Source organism: Polistes dominula, unplaced genomic scaffold (genome assembly GCF_049000335.1).
Source record: "Polistes dominula isolate Pdom_NZ unplaced genomic scaffold, Pdom_raw_medaka contig_33, whole genome shotgun sequence".
Lineage (NCBI taxonomy): Eukaryota > Metazoa > Arthropoda > Insecta > Hymenoptera > Vespidae > Polistes > Polistes dominula.
Window position 1 is genome coordinate 593,132 of NW_028300998.1, and position 26,602 is coordinate 619,733.

The 26,602-nt window shown below is 35.6% G+C and overlaps 2 protein-coding genes and 1 long non-coding RNA gene across 6 annotated transcripts; 1 reads left to right on the top strand and 2 right to left on the bottom strand.

Moving 5' to 3' along the window:
- The first annotated feature begins 23 nt into the window (after window positions 1-23).
- On the top strand, window positions 24-3,839 carry LOC149032199 (uncharacterized). Its single transcript, XR_016176954.1, has 3 exons — window positions 24-299; window positions 650-737; window positions 3,698-3,839. It is a non-coding gene; the product is annotated as an uncharacterized LOC149032199 (long non-coding RNA).
- Window positions 491-7,159, bottom strand: LOC107064459 (innexin inx2). Its single transcript, XM_015317153.2, has 5 exons — window positions 3,819-7,159; window positions 2,508-2,659; window positions 1,336-1,587; window positions 946-1,241; window positions 491-839 (listed from the first exon to the last, which is right to left on the bottom strand). Exons 1-5 carry the CDS (start codon window positions 3,997-3,999, stop codon window positions 617-619), a joined length of 1,104 nt encoding a protein of 367 aa, XP_015172639.2. The 5' UTR covers window positions 4,000-7,159; the 3' UTR covers window positions 491-616.
- A 421-nt stretch (window positions 7,160-7,580) lies between these two features.
- On the bottom strand, window positions 7,581-25,601 carry LOC107064537 (cubilin). 4 transcript variants are annotated; one of them, XM_015317303.2, is made up of 5 exons: window positions 25,355-25,601; window positions 23,121-23,372; window positions 21,670-21,852; window positions 17,613-17,827; window positions 7,581-11,944 (listed from the first exon to the last, which is right to left on the bottom strand). In XM_015317303.2, the coding sequence occupies exons 3-5, from the start codon at window positions 21,764-21,766 to the stop codon at window positions 9,578-9,580; spliced, it is 2,679 nt and encodes an 892-aa protein (XP_015172789.2). In that variant the 5' UTR covers window positions 21,767-21,852; window positions 23,121-23,372; window positions 25,355-25,601; the 3' UTR covers window positions 7,581-9,577. The 4 variants fall into 4 exon arrangements, with proteins under 4 accessions (XP_015172789.2, XP_015172788.2, XP_015172792.2 ...); XM_015317302.2 differs by lacking the exon at window positions 23,121-23,372; XM_015317306.2 differs by lacking the exon at window positions 23,121-23,372 and having other exon boundaries at window positions 25,481-25,588.
- Between the last annotated feature and the right edge of the window lie 1,001 nt (window positions 25,602-26,602).

The window sequence follows — 26,602 nt, forward strand, 5'->3', positions numbered from 1 at the left end:
AGTATTTCATTAATAGAAATATTAGTAATAATTATAAATAATGACGATAATATTGAAAACTTTTTTATATTTATTTATTTCTTTATTTGTGTAGTTATTTTTCTTGTTCTTTTTTTTCGACTCTTTTAGTAATTGTACGTTATTCAATGCAATTATATGCGATGTTGCGAATGAGAGCGATTAACGTCTCGTATCGATTACTAATCGTAAAATCGATTAATAGTCGATTACTTCACACAGTCGAAGTGCTATCTAGCGATCAATACTCGGATTAATGTGGTTTAAATGAATCTCCAATGGTAACTTGGATTCTTCACATAGAGATACGCTACACCATAAGTAAATTTTAATATACACTAACTGTAATAATTGCAAATAATTGTTTACGTAAGAAATACAAATATTATATCTGTAAATAAAAATTCTTATATTATTGAGTAATAACATTCTATTGTTATTACAAATAATTGCAAATCATCATCAGGTTTGATCAAATAATATATATCTATCTACACATTAACGCATATGTGTGTGTGTGTGTGTTGTGTATGAGTGCGTGTATTTTATTATACGTATGAGTGTATATTAAATCGATTGAAAAGATAAATTGAAAGAGTTAAACTAATCCTTTGAAATGCTTGGTCGATAGGCTGGCTGCCAACTCGTCGATTAGTTCCCTGTATATGACCGGGTTCACGTTCTGTGCTAGTCGATGGAGGAGAAAGCAATCGCCAAAAGTAAGCACTTGAACGATGGTATTTGCCTTGGCATGCGCAAGGGTCCTCATCGAAGCTCGCAAAAGATAAACTCTTACCTTCGCTTGAGTGAAAACAATTATTCTGTAACACGAGTATCGAACGAGGAAAATATTGAAGTACAAATTACGTATATACGAGATATGAATGAAATGGGTTAATTAAAGAGATAGAAATAATTAGTGTTTACCTGTAAAAGATAGCAAAAAAGCCAAGGATCATAAGAAACATTAACCAGAACCAAAGAAAAAAGAAAACCTTTTCGTTCATGACGTTCAAAGAGAGAACGCAAAGAGCGTCGTGTATTTGTGTCGAACCAGCCGAACCGAAGCTGTACATCGTACACTTGGTAACCTTTGGAAATAGTCGGGTCATTGGATCTATCATATCGGTTAATTGTTTTTCCTTGGCAAATATAATTACTGCTATTCCATAACGTTTAAATTCACCATCGAATAATAGATCAAGTAGATATAATTGTCCTATCTGCGTGGATTCAACATTTTGTTGAAAAATCATTTTTTCCTCTGTTCTACATTTGTTTTTTTTTGTTGTTTTTGTTTTTCTTATGTTTACTTACCGTATTAACAAAATTAAAAAGTTCGCAAAGAAAATAACGAAGAGCATAGAAATTGTGTGTAGTACGAAGATCACTTTGAATGAAATAGTCGACTAGTTGACGTTTTCTATCCTCGGTCCAAGTATGTCGGTCCAAAAAAGAAGAAGTGGAAAGGTCCTTCGCGAGTAAAGCGACGGTATCCCTTTCCCATATTCTCCATAATGCTCGCGGCACGTAAAAGAGAATCGCTTGTAAGCCGAGAATAAAGCAGACCTGTTGCGTGAGAGACGCGTCTCTGTTGTTACCTAACTCGCGTTGTTTTCTCTCATGGACAGAAATTTCAACGACGAAACACCTTTTGCTTCGGACAATTTTACGTATAAAAAACGAAAGAGAAAGAGAGAGAGAGAGAGAGATTTTAATTGATGCCCATGGGGACACGTCAACGTTTACCTTGGTTTTTTGTTTTCTTTTTTTTTTAAATTTGACGCGTTTATAAATCTTTTTTATAATTTTCAAAACTACCTATCGTAATTTTGATAATATTTTCTCGACATAGAACAACAAATCGTTGAAAATTTCTATTTAATTTTGTTCTCTTTCATGAAACTTTCAAAATTTGTTTAATAAAAAGAAATTCTAATTACATGTTGTTACAAAATTAAACAATATTTCATACATCGTCGATAATCGTGCCATCGAACGCCATCTATCAGTAAACATTTTTTAAGTATAAACCCCCTTTTTGTTAGGCAATCCTCCATACACGTATGAAACAATATTGACGTAGTCTATTCAAAAACAAGGGTTTTAAACAAATATTTCGACTGATAGATGGCGTTCATAAGCATTATTTTGAAGTGTGCAGGAAGTGATGTCTATTTTCAGGCGCGATTGTCAATTGTAAATATTTTATTAACAAAAGTGTAGCAACACGTAAATAGATTTAATTGAAAGAACATTTCTGTAACATTTGAATAAATGATTAGTAATGAATAACTGTCTAAGTTATCTGTCAATATATACACACATATAATGTGATGCTTTATAATGAATAAATTCATTTGAATAATTAATATTACTTAAAATGTCAAAGATGTAAAGGTGACTTCTGATAAAGTTTCTGTCCATTAATATAAAACATTTGAAAAGGTAAAAATCTAAAGTGACAGAATAAGGATATTATTACTAACCCACTGATAATAACGATGGTAGTATAATTCGTCGTCCTGTAATGTATTTCCTATTCCGGGACTTGCGACAGTTCGACCTGGTATTCCCTTTAAGTGACGTGCTACTGTAAACGTACTGTATATCCAGCAGTATGCGTTCAACGTCGTTCTGTCTATCGGGGGAGGGGGAGAGGGGTGGGTGGGTGGTCAGAGAAATATCATAAAGAGAAGTAAGAAAGTGGTAATTTATGAAGATGGGAAAGTTGAAGGGTAGGTGAGGGGGGTGATAAATATGTAAAAAGAGAGTGACGTTGACATCCACCATCCCTCTTGGTATCTTTCTGTTTCTCTTTTTCATTTTTTCTTAAATTAGTAACTAAGTAAGAGAAATTCTCTTTAAAATGCTAGGGCTGACTTTAAAAGAGAAAATCTTTTGTCCATGATGGTGTGTTGTCCTTGCTAAGAGGACTCAGCAGTTCTTTTAAAAAGTGGTACTTTCGTCCAGCCTCGAGCTATGTCCGATAACAACCACTAAACTACGTACGCACGAGAATGTGCGTGACAAAAGAAAAGAAAAGAACAGAAAAGAACAGAAAAGAACAGAAAAGAAATAAAGAAAGCAAAGAGGGAAAAAGTGTCTGTTAACACTTTAATTTGAAAAACCTTCGAGGTATTTGCTCGATGTATTTTTCTTGTTGCGAGTGTTAAAAGTGCACTCTTCACATCGATTCCATGTTTACCAACGACACTTAGAGTTCGTAATTTCAAGACAAATATTTTCTTCCCTTTTTCTCATCCTCTCTCTCACCCACTCTTTTCTTTCTCCCTTATTCCGAAGCTTTTCTGTTATCCAGTTTTTTTTCCCCTTTCCTTCCAGCTATTCTTTCCACCTATTCGCTCAGCTCATTTTCACGCGATAGGTGTTGTAATCGTTCTTGCTGGCGCTTAATGTACCTGTTAAGCTTTCCTCGATGTTTAATGAATCGAGGGACACTACGGTAGCACGTTTAAAAGTATCTGCCCTACTATTTATTCCGAGTAGATTGCTTTGCCACATTTACATTCTAAATTCTACATTCTACACATTCTACGATGGAAAATTGGTAATCGCAATTAACGTTAATTAGAAATGGCAGTTTCGTGTTGAATAATCAAAACATTTTATTACTTTGATTTTTTACTTTTATACTTATTTTTGTTTATCCCTATAGAACGGGTCTCTGATTGGAGAAAAAATTGGGAAAGAAAGAGAAAAAAAGAAGACATTAAGAAAATGCAAGACGAATGATACTAAGTTTGGTTTCAATGGAAAAGACAAATATAAGTGCTTACCAATGCTGTGATCGGAGATGCAACTAATTGGTTCTCCTATGAACTGTTTAGCTGTTACAAGAGTGGCACAAACAAGAAAAACAAGAACCGTAAAGCGTGAATGTAACCTGAATGCAATGTTGTCAATGTGAATTCGATCTTCTCGAAGAAAACACTTTATAGGAGAAAATAATTCCAACATTCCACCAACTATTTTTTTCTTCTTCTACTTCTTCTTCTTTAAATCTTTTTCGAGATTATAGAAAATAAAAGTAATTAGAACTTTTTTTGAAAACTAAAAGAGAAAAATACAGACAGACAGATAACTAGAATTGAAAAACTCAAGGTTCTTGTAACAAAAAAAAAAAAAAAAAAGAACAATATGACAGGTGTCAATTCAATGGACAATTTCAAACTGATATTATATTTTATCGATTTTTCTTTAAAGAAAATCGATTAACTTGAAGTATATTTTTTTCGACTTATTATTAATTAATTATTATTTAATTATATAATATAATAATATACTATATTATTATTCGCGCTCAGGGACAGGAACAACGTTAATAATAATAATATATATATATTTTATAAATTAAGATATAAACTATCCTATCTTTCAAGTTGGATGAAACTGCACACAGTGTGTAAAATTTTATTAAAATCAATTCAGTCGTTTAAGAGTTCATTGCGGACAAACAACGTGACACGTAATTTTATACACGATATTTCTAAAAATATCAAATATGAAGTAATCAATTTGTTCAGTTTTATTTTCTCAAAAAAAAAAGAAGACAAAAACAAAAAATATAAATTACTCGAAACATTAAAAATATTCGTTAAACACGATTACAGTGGTCCAACAAAATATGATATATCCAGGTATCTTACCAAATATCCCTATATATAATGGTTTGAGTAAAAGAAGCTTTAGTTGTGGTATAGCATCTTTTAGAAGAATACAAATACGAAGAAAGATAGGAGAAGGTGACAAAGAGACACCATAAATTTCACTTACTATTTGCTTGTTTGTGAGCTTGTGATTTTCTTAAGGTGGTGATACAAGGAAAATAAAAGAATAAAAGGAGTAGAAATAGAAAGAGATGAATAGACAGAAAAGACTGTGATCGAAATCCATTCGATTAAGACGAATTTTCTGCTCTGGAAATGTCGTCACCATTTTCTTGGACAATGATTAAGAGAAACACATCCTGGCTTCTTTCATTCTTAGGATATAAGGAAATATCAAAATATCAATCTTCTAAATAGATTTTTCTTCTCTTTCAAAGTAAATCTCTTCTCCTGAAAAACAAAAAACAAAAAAAAGGATAAAATAAAAGGAACCTCGTTGAAAACACAGAAAAGATTCTTTTTAACCTCAACTTTGAGGTGAAACTTTATTAGTAAAAAATATAGTAATTATCATAATCGCAGTTACATATCGATGAGTTATCGTTATACCGGTAATTCAATGTAGCGCTGTGTCATGAACTCATAAATGCACGTCTATTGATATGCGTACGCGCATATGAGCTCGGCTAATTATTATTATTATTATTAATATTAATATTAATATTATTATTATTATTATTTTTATTATTTATTATTATTATATTATTATTATTATTACTTTTTTATTTATTACTTTTTTGGTTGTTGTAAATATTTTTTTTATTGTTGCTGTTACTGTCTCGTTTTTGCTTATAATTTTTATTATTCTCTCTCTCTCATTCATTCTCTCTCTCTCTCACACACACACACTCTCTCTTGATCATTATGAAAATTCATAAAATCCAACTTTACAATAATCTTCAGTTGGGGTGGTGGTAGCCATTTTAATAACGGCTCGCTCTCTCTCTCTCTCTCTCTCTCCCTCCCAACTGTTTTGTGTGTGCGTATTAACTAGAAGATTGTCTAACAACTACAGAAAAAAACACGATCTATGTATATGTACAAGCATAAACGCGTTGTCTTATCACATTTAAGGCTGACCCAGACGGAGCTCGCACTTTTCATTTCGACGTTCGTCTCTTGAGAATCACTCTGGGATGTGTGTTGTGTGTTGTGTCGAGAATACGCTCACAGTCCTCGCTCACGTCCATTTTTCCTTTCCTTTCCTTTTCTTTTCTTTTTTTGTTTTTTTTTTTTTTTTTTATTTTCCCCTCCTCCATTCTCTCTTTTCTTTCTTTCTTTTTTTTTTTTTTACTGTATTTTTCACCCTTCGTTATTTTCCTACCCTCTCGTTTTCTCTCCTTACACTTTTTCTCCTTTTTCTTTTTCTTTTTTCGCACGAACACGCTCGTATACACGCCCAATTTTCTTTACCATCTTTTTTTGTTTTTTTTTTTTATTTTTTTTTTTTTTCTTCTTTTTCTTCTTTCCGCTTACTTTTTCTTTTTTTCCTTCTCCGTTAGCTTAACGTTCAATGTTGGAATAAACTGCACCGGCACGAACAAATTTACATCTTTTCGACGTTAGCGGTCTTGAAAAGGGCCATAACGTTGGCATACGTGTTCTGAAGGGATATATGCCGGAGAAAGAAAGAAAGAAAGAAAGGAAGAGGGGAAAGTAATAGAAACCAAGAGAAAAAATAGAAAAAAAAATAGAAAAACAAAAATGAAACCTAAACGAACGAACGAACGAACGAACGAACGAACGAACGAATGTACGAACAGTCGAATGGGGTTGAGTGAGGGCTGGGGGGAGTAGACAAAATCCTAGATTCTTAACGATAAATTATTACTTGTCGGGAGATTAACCCTTTCGCCATTACGGGCGACTATAGTCGCTCTAACATAAAATGCCACACTCAGATACTACGGACGACTATAGTCGCTATGCATAAACGCGGCCACTGTCGATTTTACTCGAGCACCGTGCACATTTTTGGTCGCCCTTAGCGAAAGGGTTAAAACAACGAGTTTAAAACCATTCCCATTTGATAAAGGTAATCGCGAAGCTATGCACTTTTTCTTTCTCTTTCTCTCTCTCTCTCTCTCTCTCTTTCTTTCTTTTTCTTTTTCTTTCCTTCTACTATCTTGATGGCCGACACGAGACGAGCATCGCGTCTATTCATCCCCTGCCGGTAATCAGGGGAAAAGAAGAAGAAAAAAAAAAACAGAAAAAAGAACGACGAAATAGAACTAAACGAATTTTTCTCTTTTTGCAATATACTTTCAGTAATTTTCGAACTCTCTCTCTCTCTCTCTCTCTCTCTCTCTCTTTCTCTCTGTTATATGAGTTGCATGTACTTATGAATGTGTATGCTTTTTATGTGACTGTATAAGTACATAACTTTAACATTTCGCGCTTAACTACCTTGAATTTCCTTTCTCCCTTTCATTCCTCTAAGCCCCTCCCCCTCCCCATCCCCTCTAACCCATAATATATTTATGTACGTATTTATATATGGATTAACAAGTTTTGCAAAATGGTTACACTCAACCCTCGGCAATTTTGAAATCGAGTAAATTTATAGTTTGAAAATTGTTATTTTGGTTTTCAAATGTAAATTTATTTTGATCCGGTATTTTTGGTTATAATTTTTTTTTTTTTATTTCATTGCGTTTCTTTGCAATATTTTTTGAATCACTTATTTTAATATAAAATGAAACTATTTTAATAATTGTGTGTGTGTGTGTGTGTATGATGCAAAACAATTTTTATGGACTAGTGGTAATTTGTGTCATATGAAATTCACACAATTATGGGATTTGTATCCGCGTTTAAAATTATTTTCTTGTTGTTGTTGTTATTTCGATCACTACTAGGTTTCTGTATAATTATATATATATATATACGGTTTATAGTGTGTATATTTTCCAAGTATACTTTCGCACACACTATGTACATAAATATAAAATAATATAAAATTGTTGAGGATACTCAGCATCGCGTATTTCAACATTTTTAAAGCGAATATCAACAATAGGATGAATTAAAAAGTCGTACGTACACACCACTTGTGTGTGTGTGTGTGTGTGTGTGTGTGAGTAGGTTGTGTATATGTGTTTCTCGCGACGTGTAAATGAAAATCTCATTGTTTTTTTTTTTCGTTTTCATTTCACTTCATTTGTATCTTATTTTCAAATTAAAACAAAATTTTGTTTCAACCAATAGAAAGAACGTTTTGTTTCTTCCTTTGTTTTTTTTTTTTCGACTTAATTTTCCCTCATATTATCTTTTATTTCATATTTTTCATTTTATTTTTCGAGCAACTCGAGTAAAACGCGAAAACGCGAGATGATGATCTTTTGGGTTAGAACAAATTACACAAAATTTCGTGTTTTTATTTTAACAAGTCAAATAATAACAATAATAATAATAATAATAATGATAATAATAATAATAATAATAATAAAAATAATAATAATGAAGATGCGATCTAAAAGTAGGAAAATATACGAAAGGATAGGTTCCCTTGGGCGAGTAACCAGAAACGCTTTTGTTTCCCTTCTTTAACGAACTTTTATGATATTATTATTTCGCGATAAACTTTAGCATCGGGCTGCTTCCTTAACTCGCCATTACTCTCCTCCACCACCTCCTCACCTCAGTTTGCCTTTTCCATGGACGTATCCTAACGAGAAAATAACAACGGCTTATGCCGGACCCGCGCGTACCAACGGATAGAAAGGATTTACGACTTTATCGAGAATTCATTTAGCTTTTTATGAAGCTACCAACCACCACCACGGCAGTGGATAGTCCAGATGGGAAGAAGTTTGGTTAGTTGAGATTGTCACATTTTTTTCTATTATTGATTCTTACCGAAGGCAGGATTTAACAAAGAGAGAGAAAAAGAGAACAAAAATACGAAAGAGAATGTAGAATTAAAAGAAACAAAAAAAGAAAACAACAGAAAAAAAAGTCAGATATAATAACCGACAGATAAGAGAAAATAGATTACCAGCACGGTTAAACTTAAATCTAAATTTGACGAGAAAATAATAATAAAAGAAAAAAGAAGAAGAAGAATAAAAGAATTGAAAAAAAGATTCAAAATACTTAATGTGGATTCTCATTTTCTCCCTGTCGGTTCCGTCGCGAGTCATCTTAACAATGTTCCTTAATAAAATCTGATATAACTTTGTTATTTTATTTATATATATATATAATTTATTATTTATATTTATATTTATATTTATATATATATATTTATATATTTAAAAATTTGCATTAGTCCTCACCGAACACGAACGTCCATTAATTAATTTTTTTTTTTTTTTATAACTGTGAGCAAGAATCCGTGCATCATACCTTTTTGTTTGTTTTTTTCCCCATTATTAGTTTCCATTGTTTCCTTTACGAAATATTCCTCCGTATATATATATATATATTATAATATGGTTAGTTTGAAAAATGGCCGTCAAAATGCGGGATAGAATTTTCATTGGCACTTTCGCGTCCTGGGACCTATGGGAATACACGGACGCGTGTTATTTTGCAAGTATATGTATATTCTCTCTCGCAACTCATACGGCGATGTAACGATAAACTTTTTAACGACTAATAATAACTGTTGCGAGTTGACAGTTGTTTATTATCATTCGGTTTAGGTACGAAAAGTAAGATATTATTTTGGAGGAAAAATCGTGCAAGTTTGAGGAAAGTTTTGTCGTCGTGATCGAGCGAAGGAGAACAAAATGATCGACGCAACGGCGACTATTACGACGACGACGACGACGACGATGACAAGCACGAAATTCTCGTTTTTTGCGCTCGTAATTCACGAAAGGATTGTAACGACGATATGCTGAAATTTGCGTCAGCTCAGAACGCTAGTACGGTACGTGAATGTCTCTAGAACGAGAACGGCGTTTACAAATACGACACACCACGATGAGGCAAGAAACTGCAAGTAGTATAGTTAAGCCAGCACCAAGTCCGGCACCAGCCCAACCAGCAGGACCAACGACACTTCCACCGTTCGATCCAAGGGGACCAGCACAGCTTTCGAGAGACTCGTCGTTAGGTTCAGGATGACTGTTGTTACTGTACGGGATTATGATACTCGAACTAATACTGGGACAATTGACAACACCGTTACATACCAATCTCGTGGGTATGCAACCGGCATCACCTGGACAACGGAAGCCACATTCCTCGTCGAGTTTTTGCGTATTCAGTCCATCCGAGCTGTCCCTTGGCAAATGATAAAGTTCGGTCCAAGCGATTTTAAAGGCTACTCTTGCAGGAGCCATTGATCCGGTAAATTGAATAATTATGTTTGAATATTCCGTGTCGTCGTGATCAATTGGTAAAATTTGACTAGCCGAAATTATCGGCATTTCTCTAACATAGCTTACGTTCTCCCCGCAAATCCCAAGATAGGGATCGCTCGATCCGGGAAGAAAGATCTCGAGTTTGCCATCCTCGCACGAACGAGAGGCAAATTTTATTTTGTCAAAATGTAGCCACAAGTCTCGATCCAAATTGACTCTTAACTCCCAAATACACTTGATCGATCTCGGTGGTGCAACGAATCCTAGTACCTCGTAATGAGGAAATTCGATCTCGCCGTCGGTGGTAGCAGGTAATATGGCAGGACCACAGAGTGGACTGTGAGCGAATTCGTAATTGGCTTCGAAAATCGGCGACGGTTGTTTGAAGTAATTCGCTGCAGCTCGAACACCGTCTATTAGAAACTTTAGTTCTAGTTTCTCGCCACGGGATACTATTCTGATAGGTGATATCGGTGTACCATCCTCCTCGTCACGACGACATATACAAGTACCTTTAACACCATCCGGTCCAGGTTCTCGTACGATCAATCTATCGACTCGACTCTCCCAACAGTGACCACAGTGACCCGTGGAACGTTCCTTGAACGATACCGATTCGATCGTTAGAATCACTCGAGCGAAAAGTCTTTTGTCCGTGAGAAATGTATACGTGCAGGAAAGATCCACCGGTGGGTTTCCAGGTCGTTTATAAATCAACGTATTCAGGGGTGATCTCAAACGTCCAGCACGATCTCTCCAAGAAGTAAACTTTTCGTCGCATTCTGTGCCAGGTACAGGCTCTCCAAATCTCGTAGCATTAAAGAAATCGTAATGTGCCCAATAATAAAGGGAACTACCGGAATAACTGCCGGTTTTACTTTCAAATCTAACGAATAAAGCGTTGGAGGTTGAGACAAAATCGTGCTTCTCCATGGGTTTGCTGAAGGTATCACAAAAGGTCTTGATTATTCTAGCATCGTCTGGCCAATCCGCATCGTAGAGAGTAAGGCTCTCGCCGCAGTCACCGTCGTAAGGCTTGATGGGTGATTCGATTCGATTAACACGGAAACTTGGAAAATAAAGTCGGGCAATTTCGCCAGGGCGACCTCTGAGCAAATAGGTACAACTCGTATGAGGTGGATACCAGTGGGCAACGGACAGAAAAATACCTTCGTTACCGCGTTCAAGGGACTCGCTGTTGAGTAGCCAGTCGCAACTACCGTTTTTTACGCCCGCCGTCTCGACGTGACCAGGCCAATTGCCAACATTGAAGTGAAAACCCGTGTTGAGTAGGGGACCGGCTGGTGATGAAACAAATTCGACATAGAGATCCTCACTGGTTCCGATTATACTATAGGGAAATTTCCCCATACCGCAGAATGTACCGATCACCGGGCTATTTTCATCCTTCCCATCAAAGACACGTATATAATCGTAGGGACAATGTTCCGAGCCGGAGCTTATCGGTCTCATCGGGCAGGTCATTATATTCTCGCATCGTTGCCCGTCGATATTGAACTCCTCGTTTTCTATGTAGAGCTTTATAAATGGCAAGCGTGTATTAAGCTTGTATTTACAATGCAAAGCTCGTGGATAAATACCCGGAAAGGCCGGGCTCTGTACGTAGCACGTTTGCAATCTGCAGTCCTTAAAAACCCTCTCGCAGTAACTCCCAGGCACGATCTCGCCCCTTCTGTTTGGATAAAGTTCTGGATGCTGGCCGTACCTCAGGTAAACGTCGAGCTGCTGCTCTGCCCGCGAGTCGAAACTGAAGTAAGTTTGGTCCGTGAAGTTCTCTGCGTGGAAGATCACTCGTACGAAACTCGTCTCGGAAATGAACGTTTGCGGTTGTTCGGATTCGCCACAATAGACACCCGGGTCTTTACGATTGCTCACCTCGGTTTTCGTGTTGCCATCTATGATCTGCAACAAACAAATTAAAAGGAAGAACAGAAAGATAGACAGAAGGAAAGAAATAAATAATGGAAATAATAAAAAAAAACAAATAAGAATTTCTTTCTTTCTTTCTCCTCGTCCAACCAACTCGTTCTCCTCTCGAGACGCCCTTGTTTTTTCTCAAATTGATTTTCCTCCCTACTACTACCACCCCACTAGCTTTCTACTCGCCGGAGAGTCCCAGGGCCAAAGAGGGGCAAGTGTTCTCGCTGGAATTAATCCGCGGGAGGGTGCGAGAAGCAGTGGAGCTTGCGTAAACTTTGCTTTCCGGCGAACTGTCCTTACGATTTGTGTTTCTACCATAGTAGTCGTAGGTGTGTTATTCCTCCAACGTACCGTTACAAGAATCTTATTACCAAATACACTGGACTTACCTGAAAGCCTTCCAATTAAAATTTAACAGACAAACCTAAGAACTTGTATCTCACAATGGTGAGAAAACACGAATCGAACATGAAAACTTATCCTACCAACAACTTGCACAACATTTCAACGAAACTTTACTTACTAACAAGAAGTAAGAAAATCTTAGTTAAGTGAATTTATTTGTCCAAGTCTATTATTTAGATCCATCCGTCCATCCATTTATCTATCCATTTATCTATCTATTTATCTAACTATCTGTATGTCTATCGAAGAACATCCGACGTTTCTCAATTTACGAAGGAAATGGTGAGAGTTGTGGGAAGGTTAACGAGACGATAGAAGGATAGGAGTCGAAAACGGAAGGCGAAGCATATCTAGTGTTGCGCGCTAATTAGGCTTTGCGGTAGGGGCCATCTCGCAAATTCAATACCCCAGCTGTAGTTCGCATGTAAACGATCATTGCGATAAGCCGGCCAGGATAAAGCGAGACTCTGTTCGGTAGGATTAATAGACCCATTACAATCTATACGCGTGATCGAGTTCCGTCCATTTTGCCCTGCTGCGATTGCCAGTCTGTTTGCGAGCTCGACTTATCTTTTAACGCGATCTCTAAAGAGAGAACGAGAGAGACAGAGAGAGAGAGAGAGGGGGGGGGGAGGGAGAGGAAAGAGGCGGGATGAAGCGCTTTGATGGTTGTTCTTCCTTGATAAAGAAAGATAAAGCAAAAGGGAGAATATTTACTAAGTTTCTACTTGGCTAAGTAGAAATGACTTGGTTGTGATAATAATGGACATTAAATGGATTAAATAAAAAAAAAAAAAAAAAAAAGGGTATAATAACCTACTCGAGGATCGAAGCGAACTTGCTTGTCTGTAGATAATTTGAATAATTTAGAAGAAAAGTAACGAATAGATAAATAAATAAATATTATTATTGTATCCTAAAAAAAAAAAAACTATTCTCTCAGTCGTTAATAACAAGTTATTAATAAACTGTCAAAGGTATGTTCGGTAGATCCTTTGAACGTACATTTATTCGACTTTTAGTCGAACTCAAAGAGGAGATGTTCAATGTTCTTACAAGCATGTGTATCAATACTAGAACATCGTTACATAGCAAGTCATCGTATCGTCCGTCTGTTCAGCAAACGTTGCTTACACGATGTTGTCGTCGGTACCGTAATCAAAGTTTCACTTGATCGTACTAGTGTATATATATACACATATATACTTGTCTCTATGAGTAGCAGTAATAGTGGTGGTGCAAAGACCTTTTACCAAAGCCCTCTCTTACCAAACCATTTCTACCTACTTAAATACCTAAATACCTACATAAATACTTACCTATCTATCTATTTATCTATACGTACGTAAGCCAGTATAATACGATTTCATAGGTGAATTTACGGAAACTATGGCGGCTTGAGGATATCAAAGCAAAACGTATTTATCAGGCTCAAGAGAATCTATCCATCAGCGTTATCTTGTCGCGAATTTATTTTTAGCTACGACGTAAAATATTGTCGCATAGGCAAATCTACATACATACACATATATATATATATATATCTTTATATCTATCTCTATTTATCTATCCATCCATCTATCTATCTGTCCATCTATGTATGCATCTATCTTTTAGTTCTTTTCAAACCACTTTCTTTCACGAAGAAACTTATATAAAGTAATTCATAAAGTTTAAATCTTACCTACAGTTTATTGATATATATATATATATATGTCTGATGATATAGTCGAATTTATTTAATCTAAAAAAAAATCTATAAAAAAAAGTAAATATATACCATTTGAATAATTTTGTTGAAATAATTTCGTTTTTTTTTGTTCCACAAATGAACAAGCTAAATGTGGTACATCTTAATCAGAACTTTACCAGAAATGACGAAAAAAGTAAATTTGGTAAATCAATTTTTTGAACAATTGGAGTTCACTGAACACATTCTTTTTGTAAACGGTATATAATTTTTTGTTTGTTAAACGATGACGATAAATCTAGACGTTAAATTTCTATTTTTAACTGTGGTAGTAAAAGTAGACTACTTGAATAATCGAAAGGCAAGAAAAGGTTTTAAATGACGTCTGACATGTCACTCGTGAAAGAATAGATTAAGATTAAAATTAAAATTAAGATTAAAATAAAGATTCATTTAAAAAGAATAAAAATAATCAATAAACGTGATTAACGAAAATAATATACTGTGGTGAAAAGAAAAAGAACTTTTCGACCAATTGTCAATGTTTTTAAGATTAAGATTAAATTAAAAAGAATAAAAATAATCAGTAAACGTGATTAACGAAAATAATATACTGTGGTGAAAAGAAAAAAGGACTTTTTGACAAATTCTCAATGTTTCTTTTTACGACATAAATAATAATCATAATATATACGATAAAAAACACGATCTTTAATCGTGCTCACTCTGTCGTAGTTATGTATCACGAATAATACGATTTCATAATCGAGATATCCATGCTCGAAAAACTTTATCCCTCGAAACTTTATTCGTGAAGTTTCTTTGTACTTTTTAATAATTCCTACTATCGTTCGAGAATCGCATATCTGAATGGGGGCCCTCCAGCTAAGAGACAATAAATTATCCACGATAAGATATGGGAGCATATACCTACTACCCCATCGTGGAGGAAAAATGAAAGGATAGTTTAACAAAAAAAAATAAAAAAATAAAAAAAATAAAAAACCCGAGAAGAAGAGACAAGGAAAGGTAAAAGTAAGTTTTAAAAAGAAATAAGTAAAAAAAAAAGCAAGATAGAAAAAAAGAAAAAAGAAAAAAGGGAGAGATGAAGAGAAGAGAAGAGAAGAGAAGAGAAGAGAAGAGAAGAGAAGAGAAGAGAAGAGAAAAGAGGAAACGAATTCTGATCGTTCGTAAGTAGAAAACGGTACAATGGAAAGTATGGGGGAAGATCGTAATAACAATGATGATATTCGTAAGGTTTTCAGAGAGAGAAAGAGAGAGAGAGAGAGAGAGAGAGAACCCCTTCGTCGAAGAAGCATCTAGTATAATACTTTAAAAGTACCATAATTGTGGTAGAGTTCCTACCAATGCGAGTGGAGGTGATAACAGAGAGGGTTGAGGGAATGAGAGGAGAATGAAGAGGAGGAGGAGGAGGAGGAGGAAGGTGGGAGTGTAGTTGGAGGTAGAGGAGGAGGAGTAGAGGGAGAAGAGGAAAAGGGAGGGAAGAGCTGCTCGGTGTTAGGAAGATCAATAGTCGTTTTGCAACGACGTTAGGAGTACTCTAGTGTGCATTACGGACGATATTTACCAACGAATATAGCAATTTTATTCACCGCTTTTATCAGCGTTGATTAACTCTTCGTAAGCTCTAACCGGTTATGTGTTTTAATGAGGAGAGAATGAACGAACGAACGAACGAACGAATGAACGAATGAACGAATGAACGAACGAAGGAAATATTTCTTACGATGGAAATTTCTATTTCTCCCTCTATCTATTTATCTCTCTCTCTCTCTCTCTTTCTCTTTCTCTTTCTTTCTAGTTTCTCTTTCTTGCAGAGCAAGGAAATTCTCTTAATTTTCGCAGCTTTGGCTTTGCCAACGTATGGTAAATTTCGAAATATGCGGGGCAGCCCTTTCCATCCTCGATTAACGAAGATTATTCACGGCTATGTACCTTTCTGACTTAGAGTTCATTCATATTCGAGTTGGTATACTCGTCTGATTTTCAAGTAATGCTGAGAGATATGTATGTATGTATGTATGTATGTGTGTCGGCGGTATTTATGTATGAGTGTGCTCGTGCGTACGTTCGTGAATTTATAATGGAAGGAAGAGGATTTTGATTGGTTATCATATATATGTATATATATTTTATTTATTTATATATACATATAGATATATATATATATATGTTATTCACATATACAGTGAAATTGATGATACTCGATAGATGCGTAAAATAATGAACGTATAGTTCGTTTGTTAGTACGAAGCTAACAACGAGTATGCGTTCTTAACGAGGAATTAAACGTTATTAATTCTGTACACTTAACGATTTATATTATTGTTATGCATATACAGTTATGTATATTCATATTTACGTGTATATATATATTATTCTTCTTATTATTATTATTTATATATTGTGTGTATAGATATATACACAAGTGACACAAAGTTATTTAAATAAAAATACATGATATCATTGTAATTAATCTTGATAAATTTTACATTATTGTTTTCTCTACACATTTTATTTTACTTCTATTCTTTATTGTTCTTTTCATCTCAATTTAACTTCATTCATTCATGCACAATTTGACTGTTAACAAACAAAAAAAAAAAAAAATCCATAAATTTATAATAGATAAATCGTATGATTTATCTGATATAAATGATTCTCAAGATTTTCATGAAACCATTAAAAGGGATTCGTTTGAAAAATTGTGTTCGTAACCATGGATAATAATAATAATAATTGTACTATATGTACGTGTAATTTATATATGTGTGTGTGTGTAAAAGAGGAGAAAGAAGAGGCCTTGTTTTTTTGTTCTTTTGGCCTTTCATAATATAGCCGAATACCCAGGGCCAATTTCGCTCGTCTAATATTCTGACTGTTCCACCGGACCAACGCGCGCGCAATTTGTTCCGCTAATTAATTGCACGACTTTAGATGAAGGATAGCTTGCCCAGCCGTATTTCTCTCGTTAATGGACGTCGCACAATCAGCCGTCCAAGGCACTATGCATTTCGCTACGAACAATGCGTTTTCATCCATCCTACCCTTCCTCCTCTCGTCATTCTCCTCATTTCCCCATTCCACTAAGTCTCCTCGTCCCCTTTTCTTAACCCCTCCCTGCCTCCCTCCCTTTCACCCCAATCCAACCTTCTATAGAATCATAAGCGATTTTAAGCGATCCTGAATGCAATAAGAAATTTCCTTTCGAACCAACAAAAGAATATCCTTCCATCATCTAAACAGAATCGTTTCTACCCATCACCTTTCAAGAATTTCACACAATCTGAATTTTCAGATTAATATTTGATCTTCATGCTGTTTAGAAATGTCGTTGATATTTTCGTGACGTTGGAAAAACTTTACAGTGAACTTAAATCATGTAAATAAATAATATTATGCGAAATGTATGTGTGTGTGCGGCAGGGGTTTTTTTTTTGTTTTTTGTTTTTTGGTAATAATTTGTGTGCATACGTGATTTAGGTATTATTGTTATGTGAAAAAAAAAAAAAGAAATAAAAACAAGAAACTTACCTGCAGATAGCCACCGGAACAAGTTGTAGCATTTTCCAATACGCCAACTTTGAATTTTTTGAAACGTACACGAAGAATCCAATCTCTAGGTGTACCACGAAAAGCACGAAAACGGTACCAACAGTAAAGTGGTTTTCCCATGTTGGCAGCGGTCACTGCAGGACTAGAAACATCCTCGTAGATGTCCACGGTCTTGTTGCAGTGGCCACGATCCGCTTGTAAATGAAAAATTCATTTGTTCGTTAATTATCGTGAAATTTTTTTACTTTTCTTTTTAATTAATTCAAAAAATATATATATCTGAACATATTTCAAATTTGTATAAGAGGATTGGTCGATGTATTCTGATCGATCGATATTTAATCATTTATAATATCGATAAAGATTTTAACAAATTTTCCTGCATTTTATCTCAATTATTTTCTATACGTTTACATATGTGTAGTACATATGTGTGTCTGTGTATGCGTGTGTGTGTGTGTGTGTGCACACATTAATAATGAAAATCTTTTTCTCTCATGAATATTACAGATACTTGATTAAACGAATTTTATTTAAAAAAAAAAAGAAAAATTACATTATTCATCGATAACGATCAAGTTTAACTTAAACGTTCTGTAAAGGATTAAAAAAAGAAAAAGAAAGGCAAACTTTTAGGAAAAAAAATATGAGAAAGATAGGAAGAGTTAAAAGGGATGGATGAGATATAAAGGAAAAAAAGAAGGAAAAAAAAAGAAAGAAAAAAAGAAAAGGGACAGGGGAAAGTCAAGAAGACGAAGAAGAAGCGATAGTCGATCATCTTGTTGCACGACACTCATAATCCCCATCCACTCGTAACCCCCTAGTCATGTATCTTCCAGGCGGCCCTCTCCGGAGGGTGGTCGTCGTCATCACTCGAGTTCCCTTTATGTCGTTGTCATTGTCGTTGTCTTCGTCGTCGGTTGATGCCACCAACCCAGAGTAGTATCAGGTGGAAAAAAAAAAAGAAAGAAAGGAAACAGAAAGAGATAGAAAGAGAGAGAGAGAGAGAGAAAGAAAAAGTATCTTGGCGAGATACCAACGAGATCATTCAAGGAGAAGTGTCCTATTAGAACGAGTATTATCAAAAGAAAAGAAAAGATAGGAAAAAAAAAAAAAAAGAAAAAAAACAAAGGGAAAGGATGAAAAGAAAGTATGAAAATAAAGCAAAAACACAAGAATATGATTTAAAGGAGAAGACTGAAAAAAAAAGAAAAAGAAAAGGGAGTGATAGAAGTTGAGAATTGTTGAAAATGTAACACAGAAAGAAAGAAAGAAAGAAAGAAAGAATAAATTTAGAAAATAAATTTGTCGCCTGTCGAGACTCACAAATGTCTTTATTTTTCACGAAAAATATAAAGAAAAGTAAAAAGATAGATAGAGCGAAAGAGAGAGAGAGAGAGAGAGAGAGAAAGACCGAAAGACGCTTAATCGATTCGGCTTTTGCCGTGTTTGCCACGCCGCGAGTTATACCTATATACGGTATGGGGTGAGGGTGGTACTAGGGGGTTGGAGTGTGAGGGATCGAAGGTAGGAGTAAATTGTTATTGATTTACCGTCTGTAGGGTCTCGCATCGTTTGCTACCTAATGTAAGAATCGTATGTATATATATATAATATATAATATATATATATATATATATATATATAAATGTACGTTTCATATATATGTACATACAATGTATGTATGTATATGTATTTTATATTATTTTATACTTGATCTGTTTTATTTCCCTTCTCGTGATAACGAAGATTCGAAAAAAAAAGAGAAAAAGAAAACCGAAGGAAACTGAAAAGGAAAGGAAAGGAAAGGAAAGGAAAGGAAAGGAAAATGCACAATACGATTTTCGGCTTTGTATCTACTATAAAGTCCTCTTCGGCTGTCATCTTCCTCGGAGACAATCGTCCTTGTCGTAATTCTTCTATTGAAAACCCTCACTGGTTTTATCGGACGACGAAGGAATCGTATCGATCTATTTCTCTCTCTCTCTCTCTCTCTCTCTCTCTGTATCTATTTCTCTCCTCTCTTCTCTCTTATTTATATAAACTATCTCTCTTTTTCATATGAGTATAAACATACAAGTACTCTCTCTCTCTCTCTCTCTCTCTCTCTCTTTCTCTCTCTTTCTCTTTATTTATCATAAACTATCCCTTTCACAAACATACATAAAATCACTTTCTCTTTATATATATATATACTAGGGGTGCCCCGCCACGCGTTGCTGTGGTTCACAATCAGTCCGATACACACGTCTTTCGCAATAAAATAATATTGCGAATTATAAATTGAAATGTAAACTATTCTATCTTTCAAATTGGATGAAACTGCACACAATGTGCAAAATTTTATTCAAATTGGTTTAGTAGTTTAGGAGTCCATTGCGGACAAACAACGTGACACATAATTTATATATATTAAAGAAGATATCTTTTATTCTCCTCTCTTTCTCTCTCTCTCTCTTTTTCATACATTATCTCTCTCTCTCTGTTTTATACGCATCTTCTTCCTCTCTCTTTATTTCTTATAAATTATCCTCTCTCTCTCTCTCACACACATACACACGTACGTACTATCATTCTCTTTTTTCTCTCTCTTTCTCATACACAATTTCTCAATTTCACAAAAAAAAAAAAAAATAACACTTCTTCTCTCTCCCTCTCTCTAGTTTTCTCTTTTTCTTTCTTTCTCTTTGTGTCTCTTTATCTCACAATTTCGTTTTCTCTCTCTCTCTCTCTCTCTCTCTCTCTCTAACTTTGTCTCTCTTCTCTCTTGGTTGGTCCTCCTCTTTCATCGATATAACTGAACGTTCGATTACTTTTCGCTTTTATATCAACTTCGTCGTCCGTCCTATCGAATACAAATAGGAAATTGGGAGATGAGAATGGGAGCGCAGTATCTCGACACAGAGAGACAAGAAAGTGGTCCATTGGTATATATACATATATACAGCAATACATACACATATATAGAGTATATATGGAATATTATATAGGGTGTCCCACTTTAAAATGGGCCATATCAAATCGCAAGAATAAGTAAACCACATGGAAATATGTAGCAAATTTTGATCGTTTTATTTTCATTCTTAAAAACTCAATTTCATTGAAATTCTCTCGTAATTTTTTCATTTGAAATATTTTCAATTGATTTATCTTTTTTAGAAACTTTCAAATCAATTTTTATACAAATTGAAGATACTTTTATTCATCGTATTTATTATTTACGAAATGAAAAAAAATAAAAAAATGAAGAAGAAGATCTGAAAAAAACAAAAAACAAAACAAAACAAAACAAAAATTGTTTCCTATTAAAATATTCTAATAAGAAAAATAAATATGAAATTTTTTCGTTGGAAAACACACAGATAGAGATAAGTAAATCGAAGAAAGCAATTGAAGGATTTTTGCAAACTCAAAGAAATATGTCTCGTACATTCCTACTTCGATGGGATCTTCTTTCCTCGTTCCTTTTTCTATTCTCCCGAATAACGTCGCTTTCACGGGTTTTACATTTTTGTTAGGGGCAAAAGCTTGACTCCCCTTCTACAGGGCTAGGAGTGGAAAACGCTGGCGCAGCCACATGTCAGATTTTTCTCTATTTCTTTCTTTCTTTCTCTCTTTTTTTCCTTCTTTCTCTTTCACATATACATATATATTTTCTTCAAAAGAGAGAGAGAGAGAGAGAGAGAGAGAGAGAGAGAGAACGACGAAACGCCTTGAGGGAAGGAAATAAAAAAAAAGAGAGAAAAGTACCGCTGCTGGCGACACTGAGAATCGTAAAGCTCGGTGAATTTGAATGAAATAAATCCGAAGGGATGAAAACTTTTGCAGTTATATTCTTTTCTCAGATTAGAGGAATTAGAAATGTGAAACAGAAAGAACAAGAAAACAACTGAAAATTGAAAGAATTTAAATAAATAAATAAAGAAATAAAGACAATAAAGAGAGAGAGAGAGAGAGAGAGAGAGAAAAGAAAAAGGAATGAGAAGAGAATCGTGCTTTATTATTAGTTTAAGGAATCATAAGACAAGAGACATACCTCTGCGAATGGCAGCGGGACTGGGGGTGGCAAGAACGAGAAAAACAAGAACGAACAACCCCCAGCCCCAATTCCTCGAAAGCATAGTTGTTGTCATCGTTCGATAGAGCGACCGCTGCCGGTGAGATTGTCAATCCACCTGCGGTTCTCCTTCTTCTTGCACCTTCATTTGCCTTCCTCCACCTGAGTACATAATGCAATATGGTTACAACCCTTACTTTGTTACCCTCCTTCTCTTTCTCTCTCTCTGTCGTTCGTCTTCTCCCTGTCCCTTTCCCTCTCTTGTTCACTCTCTCTCTCTCTCTCTCTCTCTCTCTCTCTCTCTCTCTCTCTCTCTCTTTATATTTGTATATACATGTGTATACAAGTTTCTTTGCGATGTACGACAAACACGCTTTTACGATCCCTTTCATCTCTTTTGTATACAGTGTCATGTAACTTATTACAAGCTGGGTATCACGATAACTGTAGGAGAGACATCAAAGTAGAAAGTAACTTTCCAGCCTGTTGTTAGTTATATCATCTTTTTTATGAGATAATAATCATTCATAATCGGTTGCGTAATTAAAGAAATAGAACTACTACTGTAACAATGATTCTTAAATATCAAAGAAATTATTGGCTTGTGAGACATTCCTTTTACCAATTTTCTTGTTCCCACAACAAAAACGTTAAAAAGTCAAACACACATAACAGTTTCTAACGAATATATATATATACGTTACACAACTAAATATACAGTTGTTTTCAACGGACTAACAAATATATTTTTGTTCAGGTTTTATTCACGTTTTTGTTATCAAAAGAAAATGAAAGAAGAACAAAAAAACGGGGTTATTGTAATTATGCCTCGAAGCATAATATTCTAAGAAAAACTAGAGAGAAACTCCTAATCGGGCCCCCCCCCCCCCACGTCTTTCATATTCCCTGAAGATTAATGGGACAACACGAAGTCGAATTTTCGGTAGGGAACGATGATATTCGTGCGTCCTACTTCGTGAAAGTGCTGATTGCGAACGGAAGAGAGTCGCGAACGGAAACTCGTGCCGTCTAGTTAGGAGGAACGTTGAAAATAAAAGGAGGCCAGAGAGTCGTCGGGGTTCTGCACGAGTGGATGGATTACGTGGAAGCCTCGAGAGTCCCCCCCCCCTTCCCCCTTAACCCCCTAACCCCCCCGTTTCCATACAAAGATTCCTATACCGATTCGATTTTCTTTCTTTTTCTACATTTCTATGTACTTTTGTATGTATGACGTATGTATTATGATGTATGTGTTTGTGTGCGTATATAAGTCCTACCTATTTCTACCTCTTTCTCTCTTTTTCTTCTTCGTTCTCTCTCTTTCTCTCTCTCTCTCTCTATTTTTTCATTTCTTTCTCTTTTTTTTTATTTTCTTTTTCTTTTTTTTCTTCATTTCTTTCATTTTAATCAAATAAGATCAAAGACATTACCATTAACTGTCCTAGGATAGTTTAACCAGTTGATGCACCACCATCGTGTTATCATCAACGAGCACGCAAAACACCGGAAGTGTCTCGTTCGGACTCGGGGCCCCCATCTCGGTCGTTTACTCGACAGAACGTGCTGATAATTCTCCATAAATTCGACAGTTATTAACCTAGTCCAATCACGTTAGAGACTCGTTCACTTTCTTCTTATTATTCACTATACTTACATATATCTCTTACATCACTATTTTACATCTGTTAAATATTTCATTAAACATAATGTATGTATGTATATACTTTATTTATTTGTATTTATTTAAAAATATTACCAAGAGACCAACACGTTCGTGTTTATTATTAACTTGGCTAAGTATTTTATCTATTGTTAAAAATTTATCTTGAAAATTCTATTTAAATAAAAGAGACATTTTTATCTTGAAATAAAACGATCAGAGATTGTTGAGAGCGTCAAAGCGTATAAAAATCTTGTTTAAATAGAAACTAGTCAAGGTATACGTTTGTCTGTCTGTCTGTCTGGTTCGTCCGTCGGGCCCGTCCGTCTTTTTCTGTAGATGAGATAGAAGCTATTCCGCGAAATCTTTTATTCACGAGTTTCAACGTTGCTACTAGCGTCTCGCCGCGAGACAAATCGCGAGATACGCCTAACTTTCCACAAATTCTTCTCTCTCTCTCTCTCTCTCTCTCTCTCTCTCTCTGTTTTTTCTTTTCTTTTTTTTTTTGTTTTAAAGCTTTTCCAGTCGTCTCTTCATCTTTCTCGCTAAGCTTCCCACGTCGAGCTTTATCGTCTCTACATTACGCTGCTCATCGTGCGAGAAAACTATCGACCGGAGCAGCACCGAAAGAGCCCCCCCCACCCCCCCTTCTCCCCCGCGTACCTCGCGAACTGAACGATATATGTTTAAAAAAAAAAAAAAAAGAGAGAGAGAGAGAGAGAGAGAGAGAAAGAAGGTGAACGATGAAAAGAAAAATCAGTCGTCGACGAGAGTGGTTAAAAAAGAAAAGAGAATTCTTCGAAAGAAAGAAGAACTTCGCGCAATATATATATAATCTTTTTTAGAAATAAATAAAAAGAAAGGAAAAAAAAAAGTAACGGCAGAAAGAAAGGAAAATATCGAATAGAAATGTAACTATAATAATTTTCTTTGTTACATTTATTCGATTGAATTTATTCACACGTGTGTGTTTGAAAGTAATAACAATTAAATGATTTTCGAGAATTGAAATGAATCGGCTTGGAAGATAAACGTGTGTAAACGATCATTAATAATTAATATACCGCGCGTCACGATGAAATATAATGATGGTTAAAGGGAAGAAACACAGAGAAACAAAATGGGAGAGAGAAAAAATAAATAAATAAATGTAAAAAAAAATGATGTTCGTTAGTTCGCTCGAGTGAGCTTATTTGTGGCCATCGTGTCGTAGCGGTGATTCTCGCGGTGAAACATTTTTTTCTTTCTCTCTCTCTCTCTCTCTCTCTCTCTCTCGCTCTCTTTCAGGAGAAAGAAAGAAAAAGAGAGAGGGGAAGAAGGATAGAGAGAGATTGAGAGAGAGAGAGAGAGAAAGTACGAGAGGATGATATCGACTCTCTTTATTCCTCGTGCAGCATCTAGCAAAGTAGCAAGGTAGCAAGGTAGCTAGATAAATAGGTAGCTCTAGCTAGAACTTGCGAGAGCTTGCCAGAGCTTTGTGTATGATCTCTGTATGTAGCAATCCCGACGCTCTCGAGCAGCTTTTCGCTTTCTCGAATGCACCAGCACGACATCTTGCGAGTTACGTTAAGTTCGACGACCCTCCGGAGCCCTTCGTTGCCAGAGAAAAGAAGAAAAGATTTGTGTGTGATGACAAGGATGATGAAGATCAGGACAATCGAAACGATGACAGGTACAATGATGATAACGACGACGTGAATCAACTTTCAATCCTGATGATACAATCCCTCCTAACGATTGGAATTCTTTTCTTTCGTGTTTTTCCAAATGTCAGGGTGATGATGATGATGATGACAATAATGACAATGATTCGCTATGAGAACAATTTTGATAATTTTCTTCAAAAGGATAGAAAAGACATAGAAGGAATGAGAGAGAGAGAGAGAGAGAGTAAGTGAGTGAGGGAGTGAGTGAGTGAGAGAGACAGACAAAGAAAGAAAGAAACTGAGCAAAAAAAATGAATCTTTTTCTAAATCCTTCTTTTAAGAAGAGATAAATCCTCACTGTTATACTTCGTTGGATAAAAAAAATAAATCAAATCTCTATTCATAAACGCGTGATACTGAAAACTGAATTAAAGTCGACTAATTCTCAATCACTTGAACGCGGCAACGAACTAAACCAACCAACCAATCAACCAAACCAAACCAACCAACCAAGCAACGAACGAACGAACAAACGAACGAACGAACGAACGAACGAAACGATGCCGTAGCGATTGGAAAGCTAGGTCGCCGTCGACTGCTGTCCCAAAAGCTTGGAACGTGGCTGGCTTAGTGTTCGATGCATCAAACCGAAGCTTGCGCAAGCTCCCTGTGCCCTTTCCCTCTTCTTTCCCTTCCACCACTACCTCTCGACGGCCCTCTTTCTCTCTCTCTCTCTCTCTCACTTACTCTTCATCCTCATCCTTCTACCCCAACCTCCCCCTCCACCCACCTCCACGCAACTACCACTTCATCCTCCTACACCTCCACCACCACCACCTCTTTCTCCTCCTTCGCACCATCAGGATACGGGAAGTGGCGCGCGCTGCAGCCGTTCCATACGCGCGCGTCCTTTGTTTATTAAGCGAAATACAACGATATCCTCTGCCTCCCCCTTCGTACCAACCACCCAACCACCCACCCACCCACCCACCATCACCTCCTTCTTCTCCTTCTCCTCTTTCTATTCCCTGCGTGATTACTTCGGCATCTTCTCTTTCTCTCTTTCTTTCTTTCTTTCTTTCTTTCTTTCTTTCTTTCTTTGTTTCTGTCTTCTTTCTTTCTTTTACTCTTTTACTCTTTTCAATTACTACAATTCTCCCCACCAAAACATAGACGAGACGATAGTCGAGACGTTGATTTTTACGTACAAGTATATGTACATATATATATACACTCACTGAAGAATTTTATACGATGTTATTGAGAGTAAGGTAAAGAAAAAAAAAAGAAAGACAAAAAGCTCGATAGCAGAGAAAAAGAGAGAAGAGGAAGAGTAGGAGGAGAAGGAGGAGGAGGAAGAGGAATAGTAAGAGAAGAGAGACGCATGTTAATCCCGAGCCGATCGATCCTCAATTAGTAAATTACTACGTGCTACTGCATACGGTGCATTCGTCGAAAGAACACGAATGCAACCATCCCAACACGTATCTCAAAAATATTTACGCTGTTTCAGTATTCTTGTCTTTTGATATTTCTCTCTTTCTTCCTCTCTCTCTCTCTCTTACTTAGTCTTCCAGATTGATTGCAAATAAAATTTCCTTTCTTT

Coding starts and splice junctions, on each gene's coding strand:
- LOC107064459 (XM_015317153.2), bottom strand. CDS start 3,999: ATGTTGGAATTATTTTCTCCTATAAAGTGTTTTCTTCGAGAAGATCGA. Junction 1,588..2,507: donor ACCATCGTTATTATCAGTGG/GTTAGTAATAAT, acceptor CTCACGCAACAG/GTCTGCTTTATTCTCGGCTT. Junction 840..945: donor TTTTTTGCTATCTTTTACAG/GTAAACACTAAT, acceptor CTCGTGTTACAG/AATAATTGTTTTCACTCAAG.
- LOC107064537 (XM_015317302.2), bottom strand. CDS start 21,766: ATGACAACAACTATGCTTTCGAGGAATTGGGGCTGGGGGTTGTTCGTT. Junction 17,828..21,669: donor TCCCGCTGCCATTCGCAGAG/GTATGTCTCTTG, acceptor TTCATTTACAAG/CGGATCGTGGCCACTGCAAC. Junction 11,945..17,612: donor GTTCCGGTGGCTATCTGCAG/GTAAGTTTCTTG, acceptor TGTTTGTTGCAG/ATCATAGATGGCAACACGAA.